The 12,705-nt window shown below is 42.8% G+C and overlaps 1 protein-coding gene across 1 annotated transcript; it reads right to left on the bottom strand.

Annotated features, from left to right (window-relative positions):
• Positions 1 to 4,918: 4,918 nt before the first annotated feature.
• DMRTB1 (DMRT like family B with proline rich C-terminal 1) lies at positions 4,919 to 12,156 on the bottom strand. The gene is made up of 4 exons (XM_075509285.1): positions 11,745 to 12,156; positions 10,078 to 10,310; positions 8,278 to 8,422; positions 4,919 to 5,025 (listed from the first exon to the last, which is right to left on the bottom strand). The coding sequence occupies exons 1-4, from the start codon at positions 12,154 to 12,156 to the stop codon at positions 4,919 to 4,921; spliced, it is 897 nt and encodes a 298-aa protein (XP_075365400.1).
• Between the last annotated feature and the right edge of the window lie 549 nt (positions 12,157 to 12,705).

Raw genomic sequence — 12,705 nt, 5'->3', positions numbered from 1 at the left:
AATTTGTAATCCCAGGACTGAGGAACGTCAGGAAGTCAAGAACCATTTCATGATGTGAGACAGTCCATGAGGAAGGGAATGTAAAAAATTGACTACCTGCAGATATTTGAGACTTTTGGATTACTTGAATATAAGTGTGTATTTACTGTTGGAAGAGCATGAGAAACAGTCTATTTGCACCTTGATCAAAAGAACACATTTCTTAATAGGAAACAGCCTGTCGTGAAAAACTAGGAAGGTTCTCCCAGGGAATTATGCATTTGACTGTTATTTAAACCACATTTTGTAAAAAGAAATGTTTTGTATTTGCTCTAGCTTATGTGGCCTGGACATTTTTTAGTAGATTGTACCAGTAAGACTATAAAACCCTGACAGTAATTAGTAAATGAAACCAGAAATGCCTTCACTAAAGACAGCTGCATAAAATAAAAGTGAAAACAGTGTGAGATCACAACTGGCCCATCATTAGATCCATAGGGGATCACCCTATGAAATCAGTAGCAAGGTTGCCACTAATGTTGCCCAGCTGAGGACAATATCCAAACAGCCAGTGGGAAGGGCCAGCAAGGAGAAACAAGAGAAAAATGTTACCCACTGTAAATAAAAGTAATACCAAAATAAACCTGCTGGTTTGGGTGGGAGCTTTTTCAGAAATGTTCTAGCTTAGGCTCTTCAAGCCTTACTCATGTACGATAAGACATACCTGTAAGGATACAGGTAAGTAAAATGCATAGGTGGGTGAATGGGCACATCACCGCCTGGTCATCTGTGGTGGATCTGGAGCTCTCTCAATGGCCTAGGCTACAATAAAACATGCAGAGACACTCTGATTTCAGCAATAGATTCCACTAAGTCTTTCTTTACATACGGGTTTCTCCCTTACGTGCTGGCAAGCGAAGTAGAGACGTAACTCTGTGACTAATGCTAATGTTGCAGTAGTAAAATATTGGGCAAAAAATAGGAAAACCAGACCCACTTGCCCATAAGAATGATTTAATTAAAGTTTCCACTGTTCCAAAGTAGGTATGTTTCACATCATAAAGAATTTTTCTGTCATGAAATTTATTTTTTTAAGGGGAGGGAGAATTTTGTTTGCAGCAAGCTGACTTTACTAGTAGGCAATTAAATATTTCTTTGGATTGCTGTTCAAAATTAATTACTCATTGATGTGGAAAAAACAGCTATAGTCTTGCTGTGGATTCAGAGGTTTCCAACTGGGTGCATCTAAATCCAAGAAAAAAGAAGAAAAAGACCTAGAAAGAGTATTATAATTACTGTCATACGAAAACCTGCTTCAGTCCAGATGTAGAAGCGGATACCATAGAAATGTTAACATCTAGCAGTTTGCTGCAGGGCAATGACAAATGAATCTTACACATGTTTGCAGAATGGACATACTACATGATCCTTCTAGAACCCCTTGGGCTTGTTTTGCTTTTCCCCAAGCTCCTACAGAAAATGCAAATCTACAATAATCTGAGGTTTTGGACAGTGTCACAGACACCTCTGTATAAAACTTGGATACTAAACTTGCATACCTAACCAACGTTGTCAACTCTGTACCCTTGCAAGTAATTCCACTGAAAGTAATGAAATCAGAGGTGTGAGTAAACGTTAAAGAAGTGGTTCCTAATTTCAGGTTTTCCCCTTCAGTGTACAAGCAAAGCTTGTTGCTTTGTGATGACCCAGGGATGGAAGATTGACAGAAGTGTCAGGTGTTAGGAATCGCATCTTCAGAAGTTCAGATCTATAGCAAGGGAGTCAATCCTCAGAAATCAGAAAATAATACTGATGACAAATGCTATGTGCAGAATTCCTACTGCAGTCAGTAGCAGCTTGCATGCAGGAAGATTTCAGAAGCAGGTATCATAGCTAACTTTCCCTTTTCTCCCCAAATTCTGTGAATTTGACCAAAGTCTACATGGCTTCAGCCTTAATAAAAAACAATAAAATTCTGGTATGATTTAGGCTGGAACAACCTCTGAGTGACTTGTCTAATCCAAATCATTCCAATTCAATCCAAATTGATTTCATTATCCCTAAGTCATTTATTTAAGTAAATGGAGCCAGAAGAGATCACAGAGTTTAATTATTGGAAACATTGGTTGGCACTAAGTTTGGAATTAAAATTACTCACTTTGAAGTCCTTAAGTGCACAGTATGACAATACCAGTTGTCAAGGAACATTTTTTCCTTGGTTAAAAAGGACAAGCTGAGCATAAAATGGAAGAATGAAACCTTGAATTATCCACATAAGATAATTCTTCCTGTCAGCTGGAGAGTTACTCACTTTAATTCTCTTACCAAGTCATTTACTTTTCCATGCAGAGATAGGTGCAAGAACTTGGGGACAAATTTCCTAAAATGTAAAAATCTGAAATGACACCAAACTAAGTTTGACTGATGAGATGATTATGCATATTAAACAGTATTGGCCTCACTGCTGATGCCCTAGGAAAGCCAATTGTAACTGTTCACCTATTAGACTTTAGACTGGGGTAGATGCCTGTCATTTTCTTACAGAAGGCAATCAGTCTGGTCAGACTGGTCAGTCATTCGCCCCTCTCCCTGCTCACCTTCTTGTCCTTCATGTGTATGGAAATAGCAAGGTTTGGTAATGGTTTTGCATCTACTTTGCCACAGCTGACATGATGTTGTAAAACTAAATCATATCCCCCCTCAACTTCATCCTCTCCAAGCTGAAGACTCTAGTCTATTTTTAGACTCTCCTTGTAAGGCAACTCCTCCACCTCCTTGTTCAGTTTAGTTGCCTTTCTCTTGCTCTTCTTTAAACTTGCTACATCCCTCTGGAGATGAACACTGGTCTGCAGCAATGCAGTGAGAGAGATCCTATTGGAGCGCCATACCATCATTCAAACAGCCAAAGTAAAGGCTTTGGTTCACTCGCCAATAACTCAAAAGGATGGAGGAAAACAAAAATAAGGAGTTTGGCTCGGCAATCTGGAAGCAGCCACTGGCACAGCAAAACAGAGAAAACAGTACTGTACATGCAGTATATCTACAATGACTGTGCATTACAGTCAGTGAAATGGGCTGGAGTCCATCTTGCTTTGAGATTTAAGGAGTAATACAACACTGAACATGAGTTTAGAAAAATATCTGGGAAGGAGACTATTCAGCTATTCATCTTGTACATTACTATTTCCTTAAATCATTATATTATATATATAAAAAAACAACCTTCCATCCACAAAGGAACCTGCTTTGTGGGTGCTGCTGGTTATTTCTATTTGTAGATTATTTTATTTTGAAAAGAGCTTTGCTCTATCCAGACACCTTAAAGAAGTATCCAGATTTTCCCAAGCAGACAGCAGTTTTAAGAGCAGGTTTGGGACACTCCTGGGAGCAAAGATCCTCTTGTAAATCTAGTATATAAGTAAATCTAGTATATAACAAGTTGTACATCAGATTATTTGCTATAGATACATGTGGGTTTCAGTTTTTCCTTGTGGCAGTTCTAAGTTTGCCACTTTCACTTTTGCCCCAAAACCCTGTGTGCTGGAAAGCATTCCAACAGATCATCTACTACATTAAAAAAAAAAATCAGCTTAGTATAATTTCTTTACATCTCGCATTGAGCAAGGGATTGTTAGTACAAGTCGCAGAAAAGAAGAATGTTTATTTTACTGCGCTCACCTCTACAGCACCAGTCAAAAGTTGTAGAAGAAAAATATTGAAGCCTAAATCTCTCTCCAGACAAGTTTGTTACACAGAGCTGTTCAGGGCGACATCCGACTTTTGGCTAGAAAAAGTACATGTAGCTAATGCAAGCCTCAAATCATCAAAACCATACCAACAATTTAATATATCTTTTTTAATTATACAAAAGTCCCCCTCCCAAATTATTCAAACGTTAACAACTGATCCACTTAATACAAAACCAATTTCTCTAGGCAAAACAGTACAGGAATGTACCTTTCATTTTTAATTAAACATTATCATTGAAAATTATAATATGTATGCATTTGACTAATTATTATTCTAAATGGTGTTTTGTCCTAGTTTCCTAGGCAATCTCTCCACACCTTTGATATGCCACAGCACACTTCCAATACACGTCTAAAGCTGTCTACATGAGTCCTTTGGAAACAAATAGTACTGTTTCATTTCAGCTGTACCAAGTTAAACAACATTGGAATTATGTATAAACCATCAAGGACATTCAAAATCCTGAAGCCTGTGTGACACAAAGTGATTCCAAATCAGTCTGTCCCCAACCTGAATGGAAGGTGCCTTAAAGGCAGTTCACCCAGAAAACAATGCGGAGGCACTGGATTTCAGCCTGTTATCAGACCTTTTGGCAAATTCCTCCCATGCCCTTCCTGACAAGCACCTACTGTTCTCTTACCCTGCTGAAACCAGTGAATCATGTTCTTAGGCAGCCAAGTAAATCAGCAACCCAGAATGTCTTCCCATCCTCCCTCACTCAGTCTTCAGGCTCCACATCACTTAACTCTTCCATAATATTCAGACCAGGTTTCCTTTACAGCAAATTGATACACAAACAACACATTTTTGACTACTGTCATGAACATGAGAAGGCTACAAAATATACATGGCTCGGAGACCTCACTCCAAAGTCAGGGAGCCATCTAACCTCAGCAAAGGAAACAAATTCAGAGTCATAATCATTTGCTGCTTCCACCTGCTTAAGGGGGAAGGGATTTACCATGGCTCTGGAAAACCTCTTAGGAACAAGGGCTTTACAGTGCTAGGGAGGCAGAGCTGTGAGCCTGGTAGCTCTAACATGATCATGAAGTGAGGCAGGGGACTAATCCCCTTCTTCTAGCTGTTGTGACTGCTGAGTGACTAAGTGTCACTCTACCCTCATATTAACTAACACTCTCCTCAGAAATGAAAATAGCACTGCCTGCTACTCAGCTCTTTTCCAGCCCATTTACTGTTTAGAATATACAGATTGGTCTCTGCTTGTTTCTTCTGGGGAAGAAGATGGCTGGCCAGGTTCACGAACCACCCCTGAATCCTGACTGTCAGTTTCAGTAGCTGAAATAAAAATGAAGAATAGAAAAAGGTCAGAGTTAAACACAAACAAACAAGCCAAAAGCCCCAAACCCTGTATTTCAGTTTGCATTACACCTGGTATCAATCACATTTCCAGAGGTAAATTCTCAATGCAAAATGACTTTGTCAATCCAGTTTGTTTTTCAACCCAGCTAATTCAAAGGTGCTTGACATCAAGAGCTGCAGCTCTCCAAACTGAGATACTGCACTTCAGACAGCAGTTGATTGTTTCAGCCATGCTTAAAGAAATGTAGCAGGAGTGCTTCACGATGGCAAGTGTTGGAGCTGTACTGGAATAGAAGTATGAGGCAGACTCTTGCCCACTTAACCGCAGTGAATCTATGCCATGCCTTTTTAACACTCCTGTGAATTCTCAAAGGCCTTGACAGACTAAATAATCCCTTCATCAAATCCAACTAGGGGTTTTCATTTTATAAAGTATTTACTTGCCAATTCGCATGAAAAGCTCCCTCATTTCCTCAAAGGCGACTTGGGGTTTTGTTTGTTTTTCTGTGGCTTGCTCTTTTAGAAAGCCAACAATCTGCAATCAGTCTCTATCCTCAGATGCTGTACTGGCTGTTTTACTGGACATACCTTGTGTTTATTTTGTCAAATCTCCATAACATTACTAGTCAATACTGCATGAAATTGTGTAACAACATGGCCTATACTTCACGTCACCACTGTAAACCTAACTGGCCTCAGTCATACAACTGCAGTCAACTATTGACTCAAACCTTTCTGGCAGCAGCTTCTAGCCTTGGAAAATCTTTTTCAGACAGGACTTAGGATTTTTTTTTATTTGTCTTCATCTCAGATTCCCTTCAGGGCAGAGATCACAGACATTTCTTCTCACCAGTTGTCCCCTGCTAGAGTTTTCTACATCTATTTTCCTGCAACAGTTTTGCCAGAAAGCCCATTTCACTTCAATTCTGGAGGTCTCTCTGGAGGAAGGATGTTCCCAAGTCTGACTGCAGGTTTGAGTCAGTTCCTTTCTTGGGAAAAAAGACATGATGCAATTCTAACACATCCCTATGCACTAAATGTTACAGCTTTTCTCTTTTTTCAAGCATCTTGAATACCAGAATCAAAGTTATTAGTTTCACTGTAGCTTCCCTCTACATCTGCATCTTCTGCTGGCAGGCTGTTTTGTATATGACCTCATGCAGAAGTATCCCCCTGTCACTGGGTCACAGTTGCAAATTCCTACATATCCTGGAGCACAAATGCTACATAGTGGAATTAATTTGTACTTTCTCCATAGTACTAAGAAAACGGGATTGTTCTCTGAGCAGCACAATGCATGATGCATTGTTTCCTATGGCTTTGTGCCCAGGTTGTGATTTCCCTAGTGTGTAATAAGGGCTGAGGTCATTAGATGGCATTTTGCTCTCTGGGGGGTGCTCTCATGACCTCCCTTCTCTATCCAGTTGCCTGTTTTCATGATTGTTTGGCCAATACAACTTCACTCTGCCAATACAGGACTGGATTTTCTCTGTTTTCCTCACGCAATACCACTACTTCCCTCCATGTCCCCCATGTTTGCCTGCTACTCCCAGTTCCTTCCCATTCCCACATACTCCAACAGAATAGCTACAGCTCCCTACAGGTTCTCTGCCACTGCAGTATCCCCCAGATCTTTTGTCCCCTCCAAATCACAAAACCCATTAACCCTCACATACACTTTCTGGTTTGCCTGCCAGCCAGCCCTCAGTTTCCTCTCTTCCCCTCAAACTCAGCCCATATTATTTCACCACCAGCACACCAGTATCTCCTACACACTAGGCATTATAGTCGTAATGCCTTTGTTAGTATCTTAAAATAACTTTACATTTCTACGATGTCTGTACACACCCCACCCCACCCCACCCCCCGCCATATTCTTCATATTCCCCTTGTCCACCACATCTCCTGCTTACTTTTCTTTGGCTTTCCAGCCAGACAAGAAGCAGATATGCTCTGACTGCTCTGAAGATATGTGCCCACTGCTGGGCTGACTGGCAGGTGCTTGGTTGTTGGCCAAGGTACATACACGTCAGTCAGGAATTGAGTGCAAGCTGACAGCCAGCCAAACACCACGACAAGGCTGCAAACAAACCATTTTGTGGGAGGCATCTGTTTCCCTTGCAGATCAATATTGTGTAGGCCTGTGATCACAACAGATATGTTTGGCTGAAAATAACTAATGGGTTGAAAAGTTATGAGAGGACTGACATTAACAGAAAATGAGACTGCACAAGCCTTATGTTGTCGAGAAACCAGGCCAAAAAAACCCCAACTTATATTTTGTCCCACATAACCACCATCAACATCTTTGCAATTCAAATGAGATAATTACACTCCTCTATTTCTCCTCCCTCTTACACAAGAGATTTGATTTTTCACTGGGTGATTATTGTAATCTGTTTCATAAACAGTCAGATTAACAATTTTTTTATTCTCGTGTTCGAGAAGAGAAATAAAGTTGTATTTATTTATCTGCATTTTCGAAAGGAATTTAAAATAAAACTGGCTGTTCACTCATCCAGTGCGAGCGGTTAATTCTCTGAGCAGCTCTACCCTCTTGTGGTCACAGCCAGCTGCAGCCAAATGAAAACTCTGCAAATATAATCACAAATATATCCACATGTAGGCACAATACATGAAAGAGACCCAAAAGAGAGGAGAACAAAGATTTAACCTATGCCAGAAATTTAAAATCCTGTGAGATTCAATAAAACAACTTGAGATTTTGAAGATTCAATCTTTCATTTACAGCAATTAAAATGTAGGATTTTCAGATGAGTAAGAAATTCCATATTGTTCATGCTAAGTGTTAGTCTGCATTTTTTTTAACATTTTGTCTAAATTGCAACAGAGCCAAATCATTTTTAAAATAAGTCCCACAAACTAGCTATTTAGAAAAAATATTTTCATTTTGAGAACATCAGCAGATTGTATTCTGGAATGGCTCTGAGTCCTGGGGCCTCCAACATCTGCGTGAGATTGAGGTGCTTGTCAGCTGGAAAGCCCAAGCATGTCAGGCTGCTTTCCCTAAGTCAGCCCTGCCTGGAGCTGTACAGGCTGGCAATCTGTCCTGGGACTTCAGGATCTCAGTCCTGGCTCCATCACAGTGATCTCTGAAACCCTGAAAACTAGCTAGAATCAGGGTCTCTTGAGGCTTCCACCTCTGTAGTTAGGTATTGAAACCAGGTTAAAACTGAATCTCCCAGGACTCATCTCATACTTCCTTACCATGTGCTTCCTTGGTCGTTTCAGCCAACACATTCAGTGAAAGGGGAGGTGGAATGTAATGAATCCCTGGCAGAAAACTTGGTGGGATGAACTGAGGCAGAGGAGTGTAGTATCCTTGATGGAAATCTCCACCTCCATCTGGAATCTGTGGAAACACATGAAGCAAAGCATCTTCCATCTAAAGACTCTCTCCAGGACACATCTGCAGCATCAAACAATTTCTGTTTCAATTTTTACCTGTGAATATTACATTTTTTGTCCATTTTGTGGCCACATGCTGCCACGTCTGTGCACCTGTTGGCATGTACAAAGCCTGTGCATAGTGTAACACGCTGAAACTGAGAAGTAGCAGCTTCTCAGACCATATCTCACCTGAAACTGACCTTCTAAGTCCTCATCTTCTGTTCTGGTATCTCATTAAAGCAGTTGCTTTAAACCAGACGCAGCTCACCTTCACCACTGATCTGGTGCACTTGCCACTGAACAAGTCTGGAAGTCTTCATTCAACAGAGAGGCAACTCAGGAAAATGCTCCTTGCCACCACCTCCCTGCTAGTTATGGATTCTCCCCTGAGCACAGCGAAGTGAGTGGCTCTACCCTACACTGAGGGGCTGGTGTGCACCACAGGGTGCCCCACAGCCCTCGTCTTCTGTGATCACCAGACCTGTTAGAGCATGATAAAACTCATCCCATGTGCAAGGAGAGATTTCCATCCCTCAGAAACACTAGCATCAGAGAAACAGGAGCATTTCTCTCTTGGATCTGGCCATGCACCCCGGTACAGATAGAGCTTGTATGAGATCTTTCCATCTGTTTCAGGACAGGTAAAAATTAAGTTCAAAACTGCATACAGTGATGGTCTAGACAAGGCATTTCCCAACCTGTGCATATCCAGCCCACCAGGACTCAGACTGCTGCTAGCCACCCTCTTTCTCAATAACCCCTAAAATGTGACAGGGAATTTCTATGCAAGCATAATAATAAATCTAGTAGTCTTGAGGCAGATCACTCTACATTAACGTGAACTGATGAATTGTACTTAATGCAGACAGAATGGCGCATGGCAGCTGGAAATCTGATAATGTGCCCAACTGTGGTACAAAACCTGGACACCACCAGTTTAAACCAACATGACTGACAGCACTGAAAGGAACTGGAAGTGCCCACACACACCATTACAACTGACAGGCAATTTAGCATCTTGTTTATTACCATGTCTGTGTGGAATGAAGGTGTGGGCCCTATGATGCTAATCATCGTTCTTCATCTGAAACTTTTGTTAACCACAACAATTTTCCACTGTTTTTGAGAAACCAAATGCCTCGAAACAGAAATATCCGACCATGCTGATTCGCTTCCTTGTGGAAACTGATTTTCCCCCATTCTTCTCTGCAGCTGTGGTGCCTTGGCCAAGCCCTGACACTCTCCCTCCCCACTAGATTTGTCCTGCATGGAGGAACTTCCCAATGTGCGTTCTGTGCCATCTACGCTGGCACAACATGACCATATTAAGTGTCCAACTGCCATCATTCCAGAAGGCTGTTGCAGATGTTAGCAGGACGTCTAAGCCCCCAAACGCTTCCCAAAATCTGGCCCCTTGCAAGTGCATGGCTTTGCTCTTCTGGGTTCAGGTCAGACTATTAACATCACCATTTGCTAATGTTTTCCAGCATAATATATCAAAATGCTGTGAAGTAACTGGTAAGCGGGGTAACTTTTCATGGGTACTTTAACAGCAAGAAGGCAGCTAAAAATAAAGACAGCAGTATTTCCAGAGGTAATTAAAAGACCACTACTTACTGACACAGAAGCTGCATTCCCTGGCCCATAGTTGTTAGGAATGTGTCGGAAACCTCTCTGAAGTGATATCCCTGGAGGTGATGGTGCGCCTCTACAGCTTGACTGATTGATGGCAAATCCCATGGGAAATGGGTGGTAAGGATATACCCCAGAACACCCAGGGTAGACTTTCGGAGGTTCTCTCTCCAGGTATTCTGGGCTGACCATGTATTCTGGAGGAAAAGCAGGGCGAGCTAGGAAACAATGAGAAAAGAACAAATAAAAGTATCCATGCAATTCTATGGAGTTCAGTAGAAATAGCTGCAGGACCAAATTCCACTCTCAAGCAGGAGAATCTGGCCCTTTGGTCATGCTTAGCTCCTCATGAATTTATTTTGTGATTTTTTAAGGAACTAAGGAAAGGTGCAGCAGATGATACTGTAAGGCAGAATGATCTGCATTCTTTTCTGCCTTGCGCATTGTGAAGCTAGTCCTTAGTAAAGCACTGGCTGCAGAATCTTATTCTTTCAGTACATCAGCAACAGCAAAACAACCTACCTTAAGACTTGTAACTCTAGCAGAACTTAAAACAAAAATCTACAGAAATTATAGTTCTAACTTTAGTCCTATCTGTCACTTCTTAAGTTAATTTAGAGACTCAATTTTAAGGGACATACACAAGCAATTTCAGATCCACGAATCAGTTACTTCCTTTGTTTTTTAACTTGCATCTGGAATCTTATATGGCCTCTCTGAAGTCTTAAAAAAAAGAGAGTGGTTATTTGAATATGAATAGGGTCTTTCTTGTCTGCACATCCTCCTGTTGGTAGATAAGTGGAAGAATTTTCTTCAAGAGTAGGTCAACTTCTGGAGTACTAGAATTATACTATTTGTCCCTAACATTTTTTTAAATTAGTCAGCAGGTTAAAAACGTTATTAAGGGAAGGACTGACAGGCACATGTACAGCTAGTGTCATCATAAGCATAATTTTCTTAGGAAACAAACCTAAAAAAAAGGGGGAACAGTTATTGACAGATAAGGTGGGAACTTGTCTGAAATGACTGAAATGTCTGAAATGACTCTTTGCTCTGGGCTTCTCCAAGCAGCATTTGTCTTGCAGGCTGCCAACTCTCCAGAGGCTCAGACTAATGACTACTGCAGTCAGTAGGGATTTCCGTAAAATTACTATAGTAAATAGTAATAGTATGAAGTTACTGTAATAAATAGTAATAAACTAGACAAGTCACATGAAAGACTCTATTAAAGGAAGCAATTTAAGAGGTGACAGACCATACAACTGTTCCACCTGCAAAATCTATCCTCTGCTCTTAAATACCAAATGCACTTTTACACCCAGTCATCCCAGCCAAGTTCAGTCTTTGCTACAGGAATTAAAGCTAAAGGTCTCTTTCTTTTACAGTGCTATCATAAAATGACCCGCGTTGCAAACCCTGAAAAAGGGAAAATAAATGCAGGGTTGCACATTCAACATGTAAGTTGGGTACCTGTGTCCACTGAGGAAGGAAAGAGGGAGAGACAGGAGGAATGGCTCTCTGGGAAGCTAGAGCCTGAGGAATTGGGCAGGTGCAACTGCACAAGTGGCAGTGTTTGATGGGGGGAAGAGGGAGATGAACGCAGAAAGAAAGATGGCAGGACAGGAGAAGAGGCTTTGGGGACAGGCTCTTACCGTAGTCCCAGAAGGCAGGGCCACTGGGAGGCGGCGGCAGTGGCGGCCCCCTGCACGCCATGCCTTTGCTGTTGCTGCCGGTGGGCTGGGTGCCCTTCATCCCCTCATGGCCGCTCTGCTCAGGGGCACTGGCCACCCCGGCGGCCACCCCAGGGCCTTCGCCCGGGGGAGCAGGCCCTGCGTCTGCCCCAGCGGGGGGGTCGGGCACCTGCTGCCTCAGGGCCTTCTGGGCCGCCATGATCTTCTGGCGCTCAGTGATGAGGGCGCACTTGTCACACAGGCAGAGCTTCCAGCGGCAGTGGCCGGCATGGCCCTTCACCGGCACCACGAAGCCGTGGTTACGGCAGCGGGAGCACTTGGGGGTCCGCAGTGCTGCCTTCACCGCCACCTCTGTGGCCTCCTCCGCCTCCATGCCACACCAGTCCTGGCTAACCACCCTGGCACGACTGGGCTGGCTCCCTCGGGCTCTTATATAGGGCACGGCCACTGCCTCCCCAGCATGTAGCAACCTGGGCAGGCGGGGCAGGAGAGCCCATGGCAGCGGGTGGGGAATGCCCTGCTCTAGGGAGCCTGTGGCACAGGAGCTGCCTTGGCCCGACAGGCCTCCCCTCCCTCAGCCAGGCATGGCTGTACCTGCCCGCCTCCCCCTGCACTCCCCTGGTGCGGGCTGGAGCCAGACCTCAGCCATGGGGGCTGGAGGAAGAGAGAGAGCAGGGACTGTGTCTGCAAGAGCAGGGGGGAATGTGCTGCACGTTTTAGTATATTTCCCTGTGCTCGTGCATGCAGAGGTGGGGGGGAGTTTTGGATGGGTGGGGTGTGCATGGGAGACAAATGCAGTGTCCCTTACACTACTGCCTTAAGTGATAGTTTTCCCTTTTGGCGCTTTAACATCCGCACTCACTTTCATACCTCTCATGCATTCGCTTTTAATATGCACAAGATTTCAGTTCCGTTTTGTTTC

Source organism: Mycteria americana, chromosome 7 (genome assembly GCF_035582795.1).
Source record: "Mycteria americana isolate JAX WOST 10 ecotype Jacksonville Zoo and Gardens chromosome 7, USCA_MyAme_1.0, whole genome shotgun sequence".
Classification (NCBI taxonomy): domain Eukaryota; kingdom Metazoa; phylum Chordata; class Aves; order Ciconiiformes; family Ciconiidae; genus Mycteria; species Mycteria americana.
This window is presented reverse-complemented; position numbering and strand designations above follow the sequence as displayed.